The 22,875-nt window shown below is 39.6% G+C and overlaps 3 protein-coding genes, 1 long non-coding RNA gene and 1 pseudogene across 11 annotated transcripts; 3 read left to right on the top strand and 2 right to left on the bottom strand.

Moving 5' to 3' along the window:
• The first annotated feature begins 2,885 nt into the window (after positions 1 to 2,885).
• On the top strand, positions 2,886 to 3,450 carry LOC119993080. Of its 2 annotated transcripts, none has more exons than XR_005466505.1 (2): positions 2,886 to 3,026; positions 3,139 to 3,450. It is a non-coding gene; the product is annotated as an uncharacterized LOC119993080 (long non-coding RNA). The 2 variants fall into 2 exon arrangements; XR_005466506.1 differs by having other exon boundaries at positions 2,924 to 3,026; positions 3,186 to 3,450.
• A 234-nt stretch (positions 3,451 to 3,684) lies between these two features.
• On the top strand, positions 3,685 to 4,856 carry LOC119993460 (annotated as a pseudogene).
• Positions 4,857 to 7,766: 2,910 nt separating this feature from the next.
• Positions 7,767 to 10,427, top strand: LOC119993079 (transcription factor TCP20-like). Of its 2 annotated transcripts, XM_038839996.1 has the most exons (3): positions 7,767 to 9,056; positions 9,161 to 9,222; positions 9,805 to 10,427. In XM_038839996.1, the coding sequence occupies exon 1, from the start codon at positions 7,921 to 7,923 to the stop codon at positions 8,857 to 8,859; it is 939 nt and encodes a 312-aa protein (XP_038695924.1). In that variant the 5' UTR covers positions 7,767 to 7,920; the 3' UTR covers positions 8,860 to 9,056; positions 9,161 to 9,222; positions 9,805 to 10,427. The 2 variants fall into 2 exon arrangements, with proteins under 2 accessions (XP_038695924.1, XP_038695923.1); XM_038839995.1 differs by lacking the exon at positions 9,805 to 10,427 and having other exon boundaries at positions 9,161 to 9,427.
• A 1,298-nt stretch (positions 10,428 to 11,725) lies between these two features.
• Positions 11,726 to 22,850, bottom strand: LOC119992475 (protein ESSENTIAL FOR POTEXVIRUS ACCUMULATION 1-like). 6 transcript variants are annotated; one of them, XM_038839180.1, is made up of 15 exons: positions 22,632 to 22,850; positions 22,359 to 22,542; positions 21,196 to 21,737; positions 19,107 to 19,203; positions 18,432 to 18,494; positions 18,170 to 18,264; positions 16,960 to 17,793; positions 16,761 to 16,860; positions 16,521 to 16,676; positions 15,648 to 16,427; positions 13,554 to 15,566; positions 13,185 to 13,481; positions 13,033 to 13,105; positions 12,444 to 12,589; positions 11,726 to 12,355 (listed from the first exon to the last, which is right to left on the bottom strand). In XM_038839180.1, exons 4-15 carry the CDS (start codon positions 19,180 to 19,182, stop codon positions 12,015 to 12,017), a joined length of 4,974 nt encoding a protein of 1,657 aa, XP_038695108.1. In that variant the 5' UTR covers positions 19,183 to 19,203; positions 21,196 to 21,737; positions 22,359 to 22,542; positions 22,632 to 22,850; the 3' UTR covers positions 11,726 to 12,014. The 6 variants fall into 6 exon arrangements, with proteins under 6 accessions (XP_038695108.1, XP_038695104.1, XP_038695103.1 ...); XM_038839176.1 differs by having other exon boundaries at positions 13,185 to 15,566; positions 21,196 to 21,336; positions 21,433 to 21,737; XM_038839175.1 differs by having other exon boundaries at positions 13,185 to 15,566.
• LOC119993459 (60S ribosomal protein L7a-1-like) lies at positions 20,800 to 22,804 on the bottom strand. The gene is made up of 8 exons (XM_038840611.1): positions 22,781 to 22,804; positions 22,632 to 22,679; positions 22,359 to 22,542; positions 21,818 to 21,905; positions 21,433 to 21,595; positions 21,302 to 21,376; positions 21,039 to 21,089; positions 20,800 to 20,853 (listed from the first exon to the last, which is right to left on the bottom strand). The coding sequence occupies exons 1-8, from the start codon at positions 22,802 to 22,804 to the stop codon at positions 20,800 to 20,802; spliced, it is 687 nt and encodes a 228-aa protein (XP_038696539.1).
• Positions 22,851 to 22,875: the final 25 nt, after the last annotated feature.

Below are 22,875 nucleotides of genomic sequence, written 5' to 3'. Positions count from 1 at the left end.
CCGGCTTTGAGCAGTTTTCACAGCAATACTCTACTGATGCGGACTTTGCTAGTGTGTGGAACACTCTCAAAAGTGGTGACTCTACCCCAGGTGATCACTATGTCCTTCATGATGAATTTTTATTTAAAAATTTGAGGTTGTGTGTTCCAGGGGGTTCCATTAGAGAATTCCTTGTCCAAGAGTTGCATGAGGGCGGGTTGGCAGGTCATTTTGGTGTAGACAAGACCCTCGCATTGGTGGAAGATCGTTTTTTTTGGCCCCACTTACGGCGGGATGTCACCAAAGTAGTGAAGCAGTGTCGAGTATGTCAATTGAACAAAGGTACCAAGCGAAACACGGGACTATACGCTCCCTTACCGGTTCCTGACTGCCCGTGGGAACATCTGAGCCTTGATTTTGTCTTGGGCTTACCTAAAACAGCTGCCGGGCATGATTCCATTATGGTTGTGGTTGATCGGTTTTCCAAAATGACTCACTTTATTCCGTGCAGCCGTACCCATGACGCCTCTCATACTGCGTCATTATTCCTCAAGAACGTGGTGCGCTTACATGGGTTGCCGATGAGTTTAGTTTCGGATCGTGATACAAAATTTGTCAGTTATTTCTGGAAGACTTTATGGATCAAACTGGGCACCAAACTCCGATATTCCAGCGCTTTCCATCCACAATCTGACGGGCAGACTGAGGTTGTCAACCGTAGTCTTGGAAACCTGTTGCGCTGCCTTGTTAGTGACCAGGGAAGCACCTGGGATGCAGTGCTTGCATTGGCAGAGTTCGCCTTTAATAGTTCTACCAATCGTACTACAGGGTGTTCTCCGTTTGAAGCAGCCTACGGCCTTCAACCCAAGGCTCCTGTGGATTTGCATTCGCTCCCTAGCAAGCTTCGACCTAGTGAATTGGGCCTGGAGTTAGCAGATCATATACAGTCCGTCCATGCTGAGGTCAAACGTCGCATTGTTCTAAACAACGACAAGTATAAACAGCACGCGGACCTTCGGCGACGCCATGAGGAACTGGTGGAAGGGAGCTGGGCTCTTATTAGAGTGCGTGCTGAGCGTTTTCCAGCCGGCACCTATCACAAGCTTCACGCGCGTAAGATTGGGCCATACCAAATTAAAAAACGATTGGGATCCAATGCATATTTGGTAGACTTGCCCAGTACAGTGAAAATCAGCCCCATCTTCAATATTGAAGACCTCACTCCATGTGATGCCCCACGTGCTCTTGACCATTCCACTCTGAATCTACCTTCCACCCAACTTCCAGCACCTAATCCTGCTGCGATACTTGATCACCAATTTGTCTCGACTCGCCGTGGCGGTTATGACAAATTCCTTGTTCTATGGGATGGTAAACCTCTAACAGAGGCGACGTGGATGACGGATACTCAACTCCAATCAGAATGCCCGGGCCTCCTTGAGCAGTTCCTTGGTGGTAAATCGCCGGAGGCTCTTTCTTCTAACGGGGCGGGAATTGACGTAGGAGAGGACCCAGGCCCAACAGTTCAACCCAATGAAGCCTAATTCTTGTGGGGCCCTTCACATAAGCCCATCTTTATCTTTGTGTTTGGTTTTATTCTAAGTGGGATGCTTTTGGAAAAGACACTTTTGGTGATTAAGAAACTTGTCTTTCTGTCAATTTAGTTCTCTGTCCTTAGTTCTGTAATTGAGAGTGAATCTCTGTGCTACTTATTGAGAGTGATTCTCAAAGTTCTGGGAGTGAGTCTCAGTTTGGTACTCGTGGGGAAGTTCCTTGTGAAGAGGATTCCTTCTTGTTCGTAATACTTATATATATAAAGTGATATAAGTTGTGGTGGAGCTTAATTCCTTGTATTGTTGCGTTTTCCTGCCCTTGCTTGCATCAGACCTTCTTTGAGCAGCTGAAAGATCCACAGGCTTGTTAGTAATTCTTTGTTATCTGAATTTTCTGGTCTAATATTGCAATGATTCTGTTCATAATAATCCAATTGGAGGCTTTGCCTGAATGGAATTAGCAGATTACGATAAGAGGATTGGTGGTCGGTGCCTTGCTGAGTACGCTGTTCGAATCAGCATCCACGAGCTCAATCTGACGGTAGGGGTTCTCCCGGCGCTCAACGTGCCGCTGGTTTGCTCGGGTTCTTCTTTGTGAGATCATGGAGCGGATTACTTCATAGCCTGACAGGTTACTGTTCCGTGTTACTCACTTCACCAAGCAGGAGAATACGGTCATCCAGATCTGTGTTGTGGCTTGTTGCGGAATCGCATTTAGTGGTAATTACAAGCAGAACTACATCTTTTTCATTTGTAGAACTGTAAGAGTCATTACTGGACGAGCTATTGAAGACCCATGTTCCTTGATTTGATAGGTATCGTGATTTGTGAGTTGAATTTGGGATAATTTTGAATCTCATAGGTGTGGTGTGGTATTTTGGTGTTCAATTCGGGTTTGTTTGACGTTCCATTATTGACGGGGGGTTTCGGTTCATGCTTAATTGCAATGGAGGAGTGAATTTACCAACTGATTGGTGCCGATTACCCTGGCAACCACACTAAAGATGTTAAGAACCCAGGCTTGTGGCGGATGATCGGTTTTTCTAGTTCTTTGGCTCCGTAGTGTTGTTCTGGTTTTTCTATTTCTGGGGCTTTTAGCGTTGTTCTGCTTTGTAAGGTAATTGTTAGTGGTAATTACAAGCAGAACTACATATTTTCGTTTGTAGAATTGTAAGAGTCATTACTTGATTAGCTATTGAAGAATACGCATGTTCCTTGATTTGATAGGTATTGTGATATTTGAGTTGAATTTGGGATAATTTTGAATCTCATTGGTGTGGTGTAATATTTTGATGATCAATTCTGGTTTTGTTGACGTTGCATTATTGACTGGGGGGTTTGGTTCGTGCTTAATTGCAATGGACAAGAGAATTTACCAACTGATTGGTGCCGATTACCCTGGCAACCACACTGAAGATGTCAAGAACCCAGGGTTGTGGCGAATGATCGGTTTTTCTATTTCTTGGGCTCTTTAGTGTCGTTCTGCTTTGTAAGGTAACTGTTAGTGGTAATATTACAAGCAGAACTACATATTTTCGTTTGTAGAATTGTAAGTGTCATTACTGGATTAGCTATTGAAGAAGATGCATGTTCCTTGATTTGATAGGTATTGCGATATGTGAGTTGAATTTGGGATAATTTTGAATCTCATAGGTGTGGTATGGTATTTTTGGTGATCAATTCTGGTTTTGTTGACGTTGCATTATTGACTGGGGGGTTTGGTTTGTGCTTAATTGCAATGGACGAGAGAATTTACCAACTGATTGGTGCCGATTACCCTGGCAACCACACTGAAGATGTTAAGAACCCAGGGTTGTGGCGGATGATTGGTCTTTCTATTTCTTGGGCTCTTTAGCATTGTTTTGCTTTGTAAGGTAACTGTTGTTTTAATGAACAATGCTGTTGTTACCTTTCTTGATGTTTGTGATCCTTTGTGTGTGTGTGATAGTCTTATTGTGTTGTCCACTGTTTACAAGTGTTGACAGAAGATCCTGCTTCCACTCCCTTTAAGTATTTGCAAGTATTTGCTTAGGTTGAACCTATGTATCGATCTAACGACATATCTTGACTGTTGGTTACATGGTCCCCATCAACAAATTTTAAAGCACCTAAAGCAAGCATTCATATCAACACCTGCAGGCATGTACGAGCAATGACATTTTATCCTGAGTTCCTGACAATTTGCACAGCTCGAGAAGATATTCAGTGGATATCATTTTGCACTTTTTGTGTGTGTAAATGGAGTGTTTATAGTTCCCTGAATAACATTATAATACGTGCTTTAGCAGATGGCGAGAATTTTAGATTGTTAGTAGAACAGAGAAAAAGAGACTAGGTATTTCTAAAGGACAGGTTATCTTTCTGGTTCGTGGCTTGTGGATATCTGGGGCTTGCTAAAATATCAACAGCAACAGTTCCAATGATCTTTCCGCCCCTCAAGTGGTACTTGGTTCTATGTTCATGCCTTATTGCTTCTGCCCTTACCTTCTGCAACTTGTATGGCGCAGGGCTCACAGACTGGAGCTTGGCTGCAACTTATGGAAAGATAGGCCTTCATAATTTCTTTATTAGTTGGAAGCAATGGTGGGGTCATTGCTGGGTTAGCTGCTTGTATGGTAATGATGTCCATGATCTCAAATGCAGCTGATCTCATGCAGGATTTCAAGACTGGTTACTTTACTCTATTGTGTGCAAAATCAATGTTCATGAATCACTTAGTGGGCTTTTCTGAGCTTCCAAGGCATTGTCTGCCCTTATGCAGTGGGTTTTTTTGTGGCTGCGCTGGTGATAAATCTCTTGGGAGATGTGAGTCCTGATAAAATATTGCAATTCATTCTAATTCCAATGGCCGTGGCAGTCCGGTTCTATATTGGAGCTTATTTTGCAATTGACATGTTTATGCCTTTCTGGGGACTGTAATATTGTATTTCTGGGAGCAAATAAATAATTCGGATGCAGAGGATTATACTGGGGCAGTGGCTTCAGGTATAATATGTGGTGATGGGATTTGGACAATACAATCATCAGTCCTTTCTCTTTTCAGGATCAACCCTCTCGTTTTATGTACTTTAGACCTTCTTTGAGCAGATGAAGGAGCCCTTCCACAGGCTATGTTGTTGCTTTGGGTTTAATATGTGGAGATGCGATGCGGAGAAGGATAACAAAAGGATTCCTCTCTCTTCAGGATCAATCCACCCACCTGCTTCTATGAGTATTTGAACAAGGACTCCACAAGCTTTGCTGCAACTGTGTGTATACTTTGAATTGGAAGATTATCGGATTGTGTACGTATAATTTCTTCATCAGCATGCCTGCCTTTGCCACTCGAGTACCGGATTTGAAGAAAACTAGGTGCTGCTCTCTCCCTCTCTGATTTTCCTTTGAGTGTCTACTTTTTATGTCTTGATATCTGTCATTCACAACTCAACATAAGAGGTTAAGAGTTATTCAGTTAAAAAAAAGAGGAAAAAACCCTCAAAACATGATCATTGAACATTTCTCCCAAACAAGTTTTTCTAAATAAACATTCTCACCTCCCCAACCATTTCCCAACCATCACCCCTCCCTACCATTCTCAATTCTTCCTTTGCGAACTGACTGTTTGGATTCGCAAGTCCTACCCTGTTTTGCTCTGTTTTTGGTATCAAAACACAGACTACTAAAAGTAATTTTGCACAGTTTTTTACGATAAACAGATGATGAGGCCTCTATACTCTGCTTTTATTTTTCTAGGGCCTAATCATGGGTCAAGTTAAATTCAAAATTAATGCAGAGATAAATCGTATATTTAATTTAATCGAAAATCATATCCAGATATAGATTCTCTAGTTGAAAGGGAAATCTAAGATATGACACTCTCTTATTCTTATCAAACAAAGCGAACGTGGCCAAGATTACGACTCCTTATTTGTGCCCTGTATATGCTACCTATCTAAAACTTCAAATAAGTTGATGAATCTAAACCACCCATTTCCTTGCTTTATCGTAATCACATTACATGCAATTTAATTTCCAATTTGACAAATCCAGAAAGCCTGTCTGTTTCTTTCAGGGTGTACATTCGGTGAATTTAGGTTATTTAATGGTTTTTTTTTTTTTTTTTTGGTTTTTGCTTGCAGCTAAAAGTGGAAGATAAAATAATGATGTATGTAACTTGTTGGAGTTTGATGGAAAATTTAAATTTATAATACAATCTTGCCACTCTAGGGGGCTAAATATAACTTTTGAAAAAGATGGGAGTTGCGAGGCATTATAAACTATTAATGATAATTATTATTATTATTGGTGAGTAGCGTAAGTATTAATGATTAGAGAAGAAAATGGGAAATAATTAATAATTTCTTATAAAATCCCTAACAAAGCAAAGATCTCTTTCCCATTAATAATTTGAGAATTCATGTGATATTCGGGTAACGATATATATTTCAAAGAGAGGGGCCTCTCTTGTCTCCTTGATGGGAAGCACTTGTGACTAGCAAAGCAATCACTAACACACACATAGCCATTCTCTCCATAATTATGAGCACATCCAATAAAGGAATTTAGTCAATTTCTCCTCATCAAACAAAAGCCATAAATTCAAAAAGAATAAAAGAGAGAGATTGAATAAAGAGAATTAAATCTATATACAACTATCTTTTAATTATATGATTCATTCATACTAAAACATTAAAGGTAATAAGTAATAAAGTCAAGAGAATGAAAAAGAAACAAAGGTTGATGTGTGTGTGGGTGTGTTTTACGTGTACATGTGTTATTTTATTTCAATTACCCTCACTTTGTTTCCAACTATCATAGGTATTCACTATTCAGTAGTTAAACTAAGGGATCCAATATAATCATACCAACCAGCCTGCTTTTGATTTTTCTTAAAATAAAAGGCAACTCAGGACCATTCACACTAACCAATATACATATAATGGAAGAACAATAATAATAATACTACAAAAAATTTCCAGGTATAGGAGAATAATAATATAAAAAAAGTCCTGGTCTAGGAGATCTCCAACTGGAAATCTTTAATTTTTTAGTTATGGATTGTATCCATGCCCCTGCCTCAACAATTATTGTTCTCTACTTGTCAGCATTTTGGGCTTATTTTCATTCAATAGATATATGCTTATGTAATAATTGATTAATTGAAGAAAAAGACATATATACAGTAATAAATCACTTTCAAGGCATAATTGACAAATGGAGAAATTGGGCATCTTTGTTATGGAAGATATTTAAGGAACTTTCTGTCATTTTTCTTGAGTCTGTCAGTGGTATCCACCACTCAATCTAAGGATTTAATTGCTTTGACAAAAGTGTGCGCATTTGTGATAATTTCATTGCCTGAAAGTATATATGGATTTGGTTCTCTCCCCCTCACACACATGAATTATTATCATCAATATAAGAATTTATCTTGAAAATTGATGAAGATATGTTGATCAAACAAGGTAGCTCTTTTTAGACAAAATGGTTCATGAAAAATATTACTCACATATTTGATCAAGCTTCAGTTGCATGTGACATTTTTTTGTTGAGTATCAACAATTACACTGAAATACGCAGCAATGTGTATTTAATCCCCTCTCTCCAATAATAGAATTGTTACTGCTACACCCACTGAATGGAAATATGTGGTATCTTCAACCAAAACAAATCAAAAGATATTTGTTTCTTTTTATTATTTATCATAGAGAAACAAATCAGAACCTTGCACAGTTCTTCAATGCACCATTCAGCAATCATCCTCTCTTGTCCACTCTTTTTGCATTTTTAAAAGCTTTTCCTTAATTTTTGAGTTTCTAAAATTTATCCAAAATGTGGCCGACCAAGTGTGAACTAGAAGCAAAAGCCCACAAATCCACTCATGAACTGCCAGATGTCATTGCCTGAGGCCTCCACATGGTCATCCTCCCTTTGAGTCTCTTCCAAGAGATGGCAATGGCATGTCATATAATGTTGTTGCAGTAATAGCATACAAGAAATGAGTAGGAGATAAATAATAATGGAGGGAAGGGAGAGAGAAAATTCATCTCTTTCATGGAATTTGGGGAATGGGTTTTTACCAGAAAAGGTTGTTGGTTGAAATCGTGAAGATAGGCAGTTAAAGTTGGCATTTTTATCTGAAAATGTAGTCAAAACAACAGCTACAGTGAAGAAAAAGAGGTAAAAAAAGGGAGGCATGTAAGAAAGAGAAAAAGACAAGACACACTGAGTTAATGGGTTTTGACAATTGGGCGTGTCTCAATATTTTATTGTTAGTTGTTCTCTCATTTCTTGCCAAAAACAGTGAAAATTCAGAAAGTCTAGGACTTTTCAGGGTCACCTTCTTCAATCAAAGAGAAGACCCTTCCCTTCCTACGCCCTTTATTGTGCATTTGTGCCTCCCCTGTTCATGGATCCCAAGAACCCCAAAAACCCACATGAAATCCCCAATTTCTTGACCCAACAACAACAGCAGCAGCAGCATCAACAGCAGAACAACATGGGAGAGGACAAACCAGCAGAAGTCAAGGATTTCCAGATTGTGATTGCGGACAAAGAAGAGAGCAAGAAGCAGTTGGCACCAAAGAGAACCTCAAATAAAGACAGACACACAAAAGTCGAAGGTAGAGGAAGGAGGATAAGGATGCCAGCGCTTTGTGCTGCTAGGATTTTTCAATTGACGAGGGAATTGGGTCATAAATCTGATGGAGAAACTATACAGTGGCTGCTACAGCAAGCTGAACCATCGATTATTGCAGCAACAGGTACTGGGACAATCCCAGCCTCTGCTTTAGCGGCTGCTGGTGGTTCTGTTTCACAGCAAGGGGCCTCTCTTTCAGCAGGACTTCACCAGCAAAAGCTTGATGAATTGGGTGGGTCCAGCAGTGTTAGGACAAGTTGGGGATTGGTAAGTGCCAATTTGGGAAGACCCCATCATGTGGGAACTCCTCCTGGGTTATGGCCCCAAGTGGGTGCTGGTGGTGCGTTTGGATTTGGGTCACCACCTACAACGTCTTCTTCTGGTCCATCAACCGCAAATATAGGGAGTGAAAGTACAAATTATATGCAAAAAATTGGGTTCACTGGCTTTGACTTGCCAGGTGCTAATATGGGTCCTATGAGTTTTAGCTCAATTTTGGGTAGTAACCAGCAGTTGCCTGGGCTGGAGCTTGGGCTGTCGCAGGATGGGCATATTGGGGTTCTGAACCCACATGCTTTGAGCCAGATTTATCAGCAGATGGAACAGGCTAGAATGCACCAGCAACAGCAGCAACATCAACAACACCAGCAGCAGCACCAGCAGCAACAAGGTTCAGCTAAGGATGATTCTCAAGAATCAGGACAGTAGGCCTAAAGTAATCCTTTGCATTGTTTTGAGAAAAAGGCTGATCCTTTCTTGTAATGGATTTCTGTATTGTATAATTGGAAGAAGAAAAAAAAACTGAGAAAAAAAGAGATACAAGAGAATTTTTATAGGAATTGGATTTTGGTTTTGCCCCTTCATTCTTCTCCACTTGCTGTCATCAGCCAAACCTCCATGTTCAGGTGCTGCTTCTTGGCCCTCTTGATTCTTGAATTATCTTTCCGGGTGCAAATTCGTTTATGGTTAATTGTATATGTTGCGCACGTTTTGGTGTACAATTTTGCAGGTGGAATTCCTTCACAGACAAATAGCTTTGAGTTTGGGCTTAACTTCTTGTTTAATTCAGAGGTGTGTGTATTATAGTGTAAGGCATCTTTTAATTGTTTTGGTAATTTTCTTTTCGGTCTGCTTGGGGTGATGATCAGTTTGTTTGTAGCGAGGATTCTTATTTACCAATCTTACATGTTTTGCTGGGATTCTATTCAAATTGTCTTGTCGTTTACTTGTACATAGTGCTTGATGTCTCTATATTGAGCATGTTCTCTAGGTCTAATGGCATCTTAAATGGAAAAAATGGCTTTTTTATTTCATAACTTTTCTCTCAAGGTCCATTTCATACTTTTTGCCATCGCAATGGGTGCTTTTTTTCAATTCAGGGATATACATCTACTTCATTTTAAGAATTACCAAAACTTGTAACAAATGGTTTTCTTTTGTTTTCTTTTTCTGTTTTTTTCCCAGTTTCAGTGTGACAAGATATATTGGTTCTGAGTTACTTTCTTCACAAAAACTAGTCTACTTCAACATCTGATTCGTAACCTCCAGTCTTTTACCGCCGCACCTAATCCTTTGAAGATGTTAGACACCCAATTATATACAGTTTTTATATGTTGAGTTGGAACTCAATGCTCTAGTTCTGTTGCTTGATAGGTTTTTACTGCCTTTGCCATGTGGTGTTGCCAGCTCATCTTATCTGCTATGAATTTGGGTGATTACTATATCGTCAGTTCAAGTTTCAGTCATGTTTCTTTGTTGCAAGGCCCTGGAACCTTGCCAAACTGCATGTATCTGTCAACACTACTGTGTTCCGGAAATTATACCACCATTATGCTAACACGGAGATTGAAATAACGATACTGGTACTGGTTCTTAAAGCATGTATTATGATGCTCTAACATCCTGGATGGAGTATCAAGCAAAAGCAAGTTTTTTTCTGTAGGTTTGACTGCCTTCAAATTACAAGGAATATGTGGATGATGTATTTAGCTATAAGTTTGACGTGGATGGAAGTGATAAGACGGGACAAGAACTCTTTAGAATTGGTGGAGAGCGTTGCTCTAGATAGTAGTGAAGGGGAAAAGAGAATCCACTATGTAGATTCCAACTATTTTTCTTTGTGGATTCTTATAACTGATGCCAGATCGATAAGGATAATGCCATGATGATGACGATGATGATGTGGATTGTGTCTTTTGACTTCAAGATCTGAGAATGAAATTGAATTATACTAAGGTGCGCTCGAAATATCCAATGTTCCCTAGCTTTTCATAATACTTATCTTTCCCCATTATTTCTTGAGGTATAAGAATGGTTTCTGGCCATTATTTTGACGCTTTTAGGACTCTTGCTCGGAAACTATCTTATCATCTCGAAGGCAATATGATCTGGAATATTTTTGTCTTTTCTTTCCTGCTCCTTGTTTAAAATTCTACTACGAAGATGACATCAAAATGTTTAATGACAGTTACCTATTCATTTGTGAAAATGTACAAGAGGTATCATTTAAGTGGTGTTTTGTCAGGCAAGAATAGGTAATGGTAGAATTGAGCCTGACAGAACACTGTAGTTGAGGGGTAGAATGTTTGTTTGGAATGAAAATCTGGAGCTGAGGACGCAAGGAAAAGTGGAAAACATGTAGGAAAACAGAAAATCAGCCACATCGCCAGATGCATATTATCCATAAGAGTTGTATTATTGTCAAGCTTATATGTTTGAGTTCGTTACATGTTTCTCGCGTGTCTTGAAACTTCTTTTCTAGGTGGCATTGGCATCTGTCTTCATCCGTTCTACGAAGGTAATCTCTTTCCACTCTTTTTTTCTCCCACTTTCTATTTATGTGGCAGCCGTTACACTTGAAATGCTATAACATAGACATCACAGCTTTTTTGAGGCATATCATCTCTGTTACATTCCATTTAGTTTGTCTTAGTCCTACACTTTATTGATACTCAGTGCCTTCTTCATTGTCTCGAATGCTTTCACTTTCAACAGCTTGATTCTTCATGTATGATGTTACTGTAGATTCTGCATACCTGTAATTACTGCATATTCCTCTGTTTACTGTCTAGGCCTCATTGACAAGTTAATAACTTTGTAACTTGGAGTAGGCTATACTTGATAATGACAGAATGTCAAAAACCATTGAGGGTCTTGGAGGTTTTCTGCTAGTCCAGTTATGTTGCATCATGTGTTGATCATCTCTGTTTGGTTTTTGTGGTCCAAGAAACTGTGTTTACATGTTTTACTCGGATCAATCAGGTGTGGTGGTTTTTCCCCCAGATTATGTGGTGTGAGACCTATCTAATTCAGACCAATAAATGCAGAGAACAGTCAATTTATTCAGTTTATTGTGATAACCGAATGAAACAAAAATATTTTATTCAAAAAGAATGCAAAAAACAAAAATGACGAGCATCTCTTTCAGCATCTGGGTCAGATAGACATGATCCATTGAATCGTGGATTCCACATGATATACTTGAAATCCGAATGCTGAGATCTCAACATTTTAAAACACTGAAATTCCCAAGGCTGTTAGAAAAAAATAAAAATAAATTAGAGGACACACGACATCCAACGACAAAACACCTATAGGCTTGTATGTAAAAGGAAAGAACCCACTCGTTGCCGAGGAAGCTTTGGCAAAGATGTTATCTTGGAGAGTTACAAATTGTTAAATGTAATTACATGAACCTCCCACATCCACAAGACAGAAGCAAGAGCAACATTCTGCTCCCTCCCGGACTATTAAAGAATGAACGAATTTCAAAACTAAGCTCTACACTCGATCTGTACAGAAAGTTACTAATCTACAAAATTGGATTACAATTTACAAAAGATTTACATCATAGACAACTCATTTTAATCATCAAGGCCTTGGATTTCACCCATCAGGATCCGGTTGCTCGAGACCTTGAAGCCAAGGAGAGCAGGGTCTATTTGCCTTCCTTTTTTCCCTTTCCTTTTGCCACTCTTACCTGCAACCGCACTGGCAGCTCCATCGGAAGAATCCGCAGGGGCAGCATTTAATGCATCAGCCTCCAAAGGAACTGGTTTCTTAAGCATGTCCATGAATGATGTCTCCGATACAACAGCATCATCGCAAGATGAAGTCCTCCGGAAACGACCCTCTCTATTACCAGATGCCTGTGTTCGAGCATTTTGGGCAGCTGCCGAATTCCCAGTAGACTCACGTTTCACGTCTGAAAAGTATCAAAGTTCCCGATTCTAAATCAACCACAATTGCACAATTTGAAAAGAGTATACAGGTTGAAGAGAAATGCTAAATACCATCTGAAGTTGCAACATTGGTTGAATTTTTCAGCTTAATCAGTGGGGAAGAAGCCAGCTCTGATGAAACATCCTGCGAAGCCAGAGCCCGAGATACAGGCGGCCGCCTATGTGAAGCAAGCCCCTTGCTCAAAATTGACGACTGTCTGTTGAAAACAGTAAGTTTTCCTTAAAATCATAAAAAGAAAAAAGCAGAAAACATTGCAATTAAGAGTGCAAGATTATTACCATTAACACTTCCTGAAACATACCAACTTTAAAACCCCATTCCCTAAAGAATTATGTTCCAACAAGTAAATTGGAAGTTCAAACACAGATGAATATCAATGACCACAATCATTATCCACAGCAAAAACAAAAAGGGGGAACAAAAGAATAGCAGAAAGTGAAAAATAGGCATCATAAGAACAGATTTATCCAGACAAGTTACAACTTCCAAACACATCAGGGAGGGAAAAGGAGAGATTTAACGCACTGAAACTCCTGCTCATAAGCAAATAACAACCAATAACAGGTCAAACACCTAACTTAGAACAGAGGACATAAATTCAGAAAGACTACGCTGCAAGACAGCAGAAAAGAATCTTACCTGTCATTGAAAACGTCCTCTTCAACTGATTTATCCAATCCCGAATCATAGTTATACAAGCTTCCATTTCCACCTACGCCATTTAAAGGTAATTCAACCATTGTCATAGGAAAACAAATATATTTAGAAAAGATGAATGTCAAACAAATTACCGGCACTACTTATTGAACTATGCCTGCTATGGGCATTAATAGGTAACTCTCGAAAATCCATGGCACCTTCTGCTTCCGCCATCAAGGCATCTCCCCTCTCTGAAAATGACCTGTTCATCGCAGTTATGCCTGGAGACCCATTCCTCTTCCCCTTATCCATGTCTCTCCCAGTCATATCACAATCACCTGACAAGAACGACTCTTTTAATAATGCTGCAGAATTCAATCTGAGTGGCAACACTTCACTGTTTCCCTGATGGTTAAATTGTCTATTCATTGCCTCAAAGACCAAACGATCTTGCAAGGAAACACCGGAATTAGAATTCTGAAGCCCTTCCACAAATGAGTTATTCATGCTAGCTCCTTTACCTGGGAAACGATTAAAAGGAACACTTGACGAAAATGACTCAGAAATTGGCTTAAGGATTTCCCCAGTATCAGATGATATAGGGCATTCATGATCAACTTCCGATGATTGCATAGACTGAACACCCAATTTCTGGGGAAGGTCCACCAAAGCTTGCTTGGAGTTTTCCTCGTGAGTTCTAGCCAACCCCCACATATCTAAGTCAGGAGAAATTATGGTACTGTCTGGAACTTTTCTTTGCCTCTCAGCTTCAAGATGCAATTGCTGCATCCTTCCTTCAATCGAGCTATTGTCTAGTTTCCTATTATTTTCAGAGATCTGCATCGCCATAGCTTGCGAATAAGAACCACGAAAGTCATCAACAACTTGTTGACCAACAGCTGATGCACCAGAAGAGAAAGAACTCAACTGGTCAGCGGAGTGCATATATAAATGTTCTAAATCTAGACCTTGGGCATTTGCATTGTCCAACTTCATCCCTGAATTAACAGCGGGAAGAGAAATTGACCTCTCAAATGCTTGAGAGTTGGGCTCGTAAAATCCACGTTGATGTTGCTCTTGTAAAATATGACCCCTTTTAAGATGACCCAATTGCTCTTCATGAGAAGGAAGCCTCTGCTGTTGCTGGAAAAAATCTGAAGTACTAATTCCTGCGGAAAAAGAATGATGACTACCGGCAGGATCCCGCTGAAACTGACCAGTTTCACCAACAGACCATGATCCACCAACATGCCTATCCCTGTCCATTCTCAATTGCTGCCTCAGTGCCATAGATATCTGCTGAGCCTGCAACTGTTTCTGCCGTAAACGAAGTTCATGTTCTGAGGGATGCATTTCACCATGCTTCACTTGTGATAGGAGGTCAAAATAATGAGCCTCCTGTTCCCGAAGTGCATTTTGACTAATCTCTGCTTGGAGTATCTGCTCCAATGATGGATCAAAATGACTTGAAGTATGAGAATTTTGTTGTAGTTCATGCAGAAGTAGCATCCTCAACTGCGCCTGATCAAGAAAGTTATCTTTCACGGGATCCACATTTGGCTGCCCATAACCAAGATCAGACATCTGATGCTGCAGCATTTGTTCATAAATCAATTGCTGAACTTGAGATTGCTGTTGCTGTTGTTGTTTCTGCAGTAATTTTATTTGGTGGTGACGGAGTTGCTCTTGTTGCTGTTGCTGCTGCATCAGCATTAGTTTCTGCTGTTGTTGAAGCTCAAATTGTCGCTGCTGCTGCTGAAGCTCAAGTTGCCGCTGCTGCTGAAGTTCAAGTTGCCGCTGCTGTTGAAGCTCAAGTTGCCGCTGCTGTTGAAGCTCAAGTTGCCGCTGCTGTTGAAGCTCAAGTTGCCGCTGCTGCTGTTGAAACTGAAGTTCTAAAAGCCTGTCCCTATTTGGAAATGGATTATGGACCGAAGACTGGAGATTAGGAAGCTTGCTTTGAGTAAAACCTGGAATCTGATCTGCCTCCAACCCAGAGGCTTGTGCAAAAGCATGAGAAGATAAAAGATCATGTGGCTGAAGTTGTTCCTTCTGCAATTTATGAGCCATCAAGTGCTTTGCCAAGTCAAAATCGTTGAATTCTTGTTCCCTGTGAGATAAGTTATGGGCATCAATTGGCCCATAATTTATGTTTGGACCAGAAAAAGGTTTGTTTCTATAATCACTAGACTGCATCCCTACAAGTGGAATTTGGTCAGCCATCACACCAAAAGACCTGTGACTAGTAAAACCAGTGTCTTCCTCAAAGAAGGAATCTCTCCTGTGACCCTGTTCATCCACACCAGTAACAATATTTGATGACTGACCACACATCAAATGAGAATTAGTCCTGAGTTCAGACAATGGTAGACCAAATGGATGCAGCCTATCATCCTGATGTTGAGGCAAGCTAGTTTCTGAAAATTTAGTCCCGAGGGAAGGGTGACCAGTGGGATTGGAAGCTGAACCATGCCTGTTATCAGGTCCCATCAAGGGGATGCCAGTATTACTTCCAGACCTTCCAGGAAAGACGATCTCTGCATAAAACAGAAAATATAAGCAATCGAAATAACAATAGATATAATAGATGACAGTAATGCCATGTTATGTCCACTTACCTTCATCTTGAGCAAGAAAGTTTTTGAAGCTTTGATCATACTGGACATCAGTGCGAAAACTATGGTCAGGTACTTGAGACTGACCACCAACACTTGGCATCACATCAAATCCAGACGAAGACCAATGCTGGTTTTCTGTATAATCCAACCCCTTAAAGTCGAAAGCAGAAGCAGGATCCAGTGCACTTTCCTCCAAACTGCCTTCCACAACATCAGACAGTGTTGGCCTAGTCACTAAATCAGCACTCGAAGCAGACCCAGTTTTGATTTTCAAATGTGGCATGACCTCACCAAGTTCTTGAAAAGACAAGTGCTCAGGGGCATCAGACAAACGGACTAGTAGGTCAGTACCAAAGTAGCCTTGCTCAAACCATGTAATAATGTCAATCCCCAAGTATGGTCCTTGCATATTGCCTTGCGGGTCAAGATAGTACAGACTTAACTCCTCTGGCGGGATACCACTTTCCAATAAATGTCCTTCATCACCGCTCCTTAGACGGAGTGGGTCATCACTCAGATTTTGACGCAGAGATGAAAAGTCAAATAAAGAATTTGAATCATCAGGAAGCTGGCTACCAATTTCAAAAGAAGTAGGCGCATCAATATCTGTCAACTTAGAGTTAGCAGGAAAATCCATATCTACAGCCTTTTCTTTTCCAGACCCCTTGATTGCACGAACACTGTTTCCTGGCACACTCTCTCTTGTATTGTTAGAGACATCATTTGCATCCACACTAACTGCTGCCAAGATTTTCTGTTCTTCTATAAATGAATCCTTCTCTGAAACAGGAATAAATATCATAATTAGCAATGTTGATATCTTCAACTTGATAGGATCTGAATGTTCAAGTAAAAGATAAAAAGTTCCCTTACCCTCAGCCATAACAATCTGAGTACCAGACACATTAGATGCCTCAACACCACCTTTGCAGAACCTATTTACACCGGCCTCGTCAGAAGAATCTAGAGTTACTTCAGCATCAGTTAAGGAAATCTGCTTCTCTTCAGCTAAACGAACATCATGAATACCTGAAAGAATAATAAGAACTGTGTATCAGAATAAAACCAAAGAATTCACTAAAATACAGTCAAAGAAGATGCCACCCCACATACCTGTAATATCATCATTTGATATTTTATACTTGTCTCTAAACGACTCACGAAAAACCCCACTGCTCGTAATTCTTCCCAACCATATTTCTCCAAGGACAGACTGCACAAAGCAAAATACTCCAATTTCAAAAACTCTCGGATTACAAGTTATATAAAAAACAATCCTCTCAGGCTCGCACATTAAGTATCATTCACATACCTCTTCTTCTATATCGGGAACAACAAAAGCCAATGGCTTAACAGGGTCTACTTGAGTTGGTGGCGATAAATGCTCCATCCCTTCAGGCATGGCATGAAAATTCGGTGTAGACTTCTGATTACGGTAGATATCAAGAAGTTTTCCCCTTGGATAGCAGTACTTGCCACTCTTAACCAAACAAAGAGACCCAATAGCAGGAGCACAGGAAGTCCTGCCTATTTGCACGCTCCCATTACCAGTAGCCCTTCCTCGTCCGGGAGCAAAACGCATATTAGAGCCCTCCACTCGTCCTCTCTCCAAGCCAAATCCTGGTCCAGTGCGATACGCAGCAGAGCCAACTGCATGAACTTCCATGCGATGTCGAGGCCTCCACTTGTCACGAGAGTCATTCTCACGTTCATAAGCTGCCCGGCTGTTGCTGACAAAAGATTGTTTGTCATTGTGAGTATCTTCCTTTCCCGCGTCTGTCCTCTTCTCAGTTCGAATATCCTTCTCTTTTTCTTCGGGTCCCCACCTTGATGACCACTTGCCGTCTCGCCGGGATTCATGGCCAGAATTGCGGTTAGCAATGTCATGCCTACGATCTGAAGACATTACTCTGTTCTCAGAGTTATCCCTAGCAGAAATGGCATCAACAAGGAGATCATCTTTTTTGCGATTTCGACCAAGTGGGCCTGTTTCTCTCTCTTCTTCACGCCAGCGACGACTGCTGTCGACCTCAGCGGAAGCCCTCCGCCAGTCTTTCTTTTCCTGAGATCCATCTAAACGCCAGCTGTCTTTCAAATTGGAGTCGGCAAGGTTTCCATGTGCCAAAGCATTTGGTGAATGTGTGTCCTGCCATTATCATGAAAGGAATTAGAAGAGGCGTGTCAAAAATGTAATAAGGAGAAAATGAACCACGAGAATATTAGCGAACATCCTTTAGACTCTACATAGGTATACAGTTTAACATTAGCCCAGGGCATTTCAAATTGCATACTAGAATGAGCTTGTGCTTTACCATTTTTGCAATGATAATACTTATTTAAAAGAAGATTCTACTTCAATGCAAAAATAAAGATAATGTATGAGGAAGTTAGAAAGCAACTCTGTAATATATATGCATTGCGCTTCTATCGATCAATGTCCCTCATTAACAGTACTTAGTCAAATAAATAGTATATTAACCAAGACATGCATCAAAAGTGAAAAGGGTTGAGGAAAAACATACCCCAGTTGTTCCACTACCTAACATCTTAGAATCAACTGGCTTAGCATAAAGCCATTGTGGAGAAAGAGGTATGCTGCTCTCTGAAGTCACTTGATCTGCGATTAAAGTCATCATAAAGCAATAATGCAGTAATTAACTGCATGATCTATGACACAATATGCAACCAAAAGTCTAGAAGCGTACATTATATGAGCCAAGAGGACTAATATAAAGGTCAGTGGCTTGTGTTCCAACAAAACAAAGTTAAGAAGCAGCAAACTACCTTTAGACTCATCAAGCAATCCCATAAGAGTCTTGTCCTCACCATTTCCTCCCCAGGCTTCACCTAGTGGAAAAATTTAGCAAACAATAAATATAAACTTTAGGTGCCCCCCATTAACTACAATGTGAACGCTAAGCTCAATTGATACAAAATACAAGAGTTACATTAACGCTTGAACTAACAATGAAAATAACTACACGGCTACACCTCACTAAAATATAACAATTCCAAAAGGTTTAAACAACACAAAATCACACTCTATCCACCAAATCCACACAATATAGGGAAAAAAATAAACAGTATGCCCAAAGTGAGCAGATAAAACCATAAGTCGCGAGCAAGAAAAAAAAATACTCAAAAACGAATGGTTTAGACGACAGAATAAGTTCCTTCAATAAACCCTGCAAACCATAGCGAGTACGACCACAGGCACAACAACAAGACGAACATTAAAACAGATGATCCTGGAAAACACAAACACACACATATGTGCATATTATTATCATATGTAAAATAAACATAGTACAATTAATCATGAGAGATCACAGATCCGTCGGATATAATCACATTAGCAAGACATATTAATGAACAAGAAGAATTCAAACGATACAGATGCAATTTGTACAAAATATCAAATACGAATTAGGGAGATTAAAGAAAAGTTACAACCAGTACCTTCAACGGAGAAGCGCTCATCAGGAGACTTGGAAGAGATGAGATCTTCCGGGAGATTAAGCTTTCCGTCAGCCATCGCCGTCAAACACAACAAAAACTGCACGGTTATCAAAACGAGAAATCCGATGTTACAAAGACAGAGAGAGCGAAAGAGCAAAGTAGATAGCGATAGCTTGGGAAGAGACCGACAGTGCGAGCGAGAGAGATGTATGGCTTCTAGGGTTCGAGAAAATTGTAGAGGCGAAGGAGGGACAACAAGAGGAAGGTGAGGTTTTGTGTGTGTGTGTATTTTGATGAGAAAAAAGAGACAAACAACCAACCGTAAAAGAAACAAATAAATATTATCTGCTTCACGTTTTAATACATTAGTAATAATAATTAATCAATTAACTATCGTTGGAAAATAAAGAAAGGCTCTATCTGTGTTGTTTTTAGTTTTTACTTTCTGTTTTTCGTTTAATCTATACAAGTTTATCCCAATACATTATTATTCGGATACAATATTTGTTCTTTAATTTTATAATTCTTGTGTTTAAGTTCATAAATTCTTAGGCTATTTGTGACCGCGCACTTAGTTTTAGTTTTAGGCAAATTTTTTGTTCTTGATTGTCAAAAAAATATATAAAAAGGGGAATTGAAATGAGTTATTTTTCACTAAGACTAATTTAAGATAAGGTCTACTTTTATAAGAAAATCAAAAAGGTTGACAATTGGACTTCAATGGAGACAAATAATGTTAAGGACCAAAATGTACAGAAATAGTCCAATTAGATTATTAAAATTACACAGGAACCAGTAACTATTACAACTTGCATTTTCAATAACATAATCCGTGATTATGTAATAACATATATTCTTCTTTATTCTCAGTGACAATGCACCTGCAAATCCATTATTCCATTGAAGGAAATAGGACATTTAGAGTGTATTAGGGTTGAGGGATTTGGAGGGAAGGGAAGAGAAAGGAAATAGAGTTTTCTTCCAATTCCCTTGTTTGGATAGTCTATAAAAAATTGAGGGGAGGGATTTGAGGGGATTTGGAAGGAAGATTTCATTAAATTTTTGTCGAAATTCTTTCCCCCCAAAATGGAGTCATTTGGAGGGAAGAGATTACTAATTAAGTTACTTAGAAGTTTAAAACTTATTTTACCCTTGAACATAACACTTAAACATAAAAAATAAGGATAAACTAGTAAATTAAACTACTTTTCTTTCTTTTCTTTCTTTATTTATCCATACATAAGAAGGGAAATATATTTTCCCTTCCATTCTCTTCCCTTCTCTTCCTTCCCTTTCCTTTTTATTCCCTTCCCCCCAAATCCCTCTATCCAAACACACTCTTAATGAGCTGATCCAAACCTTGGGATTCAATTAAGCCCTATGTGATATAACTATTATTAACTCTTACTTAAATAAGATTCAAAGTTTATAGTAAATAAAAACAAATAGAAATAAGAAGGGCAATCTGGTAAAGAGAAAAAAAGGGTACTCTGAATGGAAAGAAAGGGTGACTGATAGACCTTTCAGGCTTTAAAAAAAGTATCTAAAGGATCAAAGTGACACTACCAAATGCACAAAGCTGATATTTATCAAGCATCTAAAGGTCACTGCAGCAAAAAGGTTCCATTAAAATACAAAAAACTTGTTCAATTAACGTAGTTGGAAACTTGGAATGTACAAGAACAGAGGAAGATCACAAGGTCGCAGCACGAGCAATCAATTGGCACCAGCAAGCCAATTTCATTCCCTACAGTATAATCAAAGATATCATTCCCAAAAGTCACCCAAATTTATGTGGCATTAAAATAGCCATTGATTAAAAACACACATGTAGGGTCCACTTCACATCCAACACTCCACATTAAATGGGGGTCTTTTAGAGTTCACTTTTGGGGGTCTCAAGCATTATTCATAATCAAATGCAGAAACTACCAAGACATCACCGTAAAGTTCAATTCCATCGCGATATGCAAAAGAGTAAAACTACCAATGCATCATTGAATATGACTCGAAAACACACGAAGTGATAACTAGAGTACCCAAAAGAATCTATGAAGATGAAACAGTCTATTTGGGAGGAACAGCTCACAAAGTCAATTTTCAAGAGAGAAAGGGAACATGTAATACTGTCTACTAAGTCATTCTCTGAGCAGCTTGCTTGGCAAGGAGCTTCTCTTTCTGGCCTTGCTCTTCACCTGGGATTTGGAAATGATTGCACCTCCCCACTTTCCTGCATTTGCCATACTTATCAATTTATCATTGAAGTTGGCCTAATAGCACAAGAGAAACCTCCCAAATCAAATTAAACATGCCAACAGAAACAAACCAAGAGCGTCATGTAGAGATCAAACGCCTCTAAGATCCTGCTGAACTCCAGTTTTATCTTCATTCTCGACTCTGTTAAACACAAGACAGATGCAGTTTTTTGTGGACAATCCGTCAGAAAGTCAGCCATTTCAATTATAGCATCAATACATGGATCAGCTTTGCTGCGAAAGTAAAGAAAACTAAGGTTCCAATCACAATTACTGATCCCAAAAGAGATTTTCCCTGGACAATCAACTCCATTGGATCCACATCATGCTTTGTCCTCTAGTCTTTACTTGAGCAGCATCTTACACAGATTTGATGCTGCATATAAATTTGTAGAACGCGACTTTAAACCCATGGTTCACTAAGAAACACAGTGGAACCGATAATATAGTGCAAACAGCCAAGAATAATTCACCAAATGAACGCCACAACTGCTATGCACCATATTGTGTGACAACTGACATAAATTCAACCCACTACAAAACTCTGCACAGGTTGCCATATATCATGAAAGTTCAATTCGCCAAATAGGCCTTGTACACTTAATAAATGATGGTCATATCAATTGAATATTCAATCATCAGCACAATTGTATACACAAGTAAACAACAAGAAGAAATGACCCTAACCGTCCAACTGCTTAGCATGTGTACGACCCTAACCGTCCAATTAGATTTGAATATAGTCATCCTATGTTCACATAACTTCAATATTATAGATGTGTAAATCGCCGAGCATAGCAATAACCATTACAAAGCATAAGAACATCAGCCAATGTCTAGAACCAAACTTAACTAGGTTGCAGCATTCAAATATGACGTAAAAACTGAATTAGACACAGTTTCAACAAAAATGCAGCTCAAGCCAAACTACCATCACTTCAATTCAAATGAAAATGAACAATCAAGTCCATATGAATATCAAGTTAAGTATGATTACCAAGGTTCTTGTCGAGGGTCTTGATGAACTGGTTCAACGCAGGAGGAACTTTCTCCTCTGAATCTGGACCACTTTCAGCCATTTCACGAACCGAGTATGTCCCCTTTAGGGGGCAGCGCACCTTCAATACCAAACGCTTGGGTCGCTTCTCGAACAAAGGGTTCGCCACCTTCTCCTGCATAGCCTACACGAACAAATAAAGCAACAATCAACAAATAAATGAATAAAACGTCTCAAAAGGTCACGATCCATAGTAACATTCACATTCGGTACCTGTTTCTTCTTCGCCGCCGACGGCGCCTTAACACCTCGCTTTGGAGCCTATACAGAGAGTTAGATAATAACCATGTTAAACAAACGAGACACTAACTATGTACAGCCACCAGATCTTAAATATAGAGAGCTTTCAGGGAGGAAGAGACGAAGGCACAGATCTGGCTCCCCATTTTTGTCATTGCAGTTCAAGCTCCTTCGGTTTACTGTGCACTGTAGCCTATCGGCTATCAGTGTGGCAACG

This window comes from Tripterygium wilfordii, chromosome 23, assembly GCF_013401445.1.
Source record: "Tripterygium wilfordii isolate XIE 37 chromosome 23, ASM1340144v1, whole genome shotgun sequence".
In the NCBI taxonomy this organism is placed as follows: Eukaryota; Viridiplantae; Streptophyta; class Magnoliopsida; order Celastrales; family Celastraceae; genus Tripterygium; species Tripterygium wilfordii.
The sequence above is the reverse complement of the archived record's forward strand: the minus strand, read 5'-3'. Positions and strand labels throughout refer to the sequence as shown.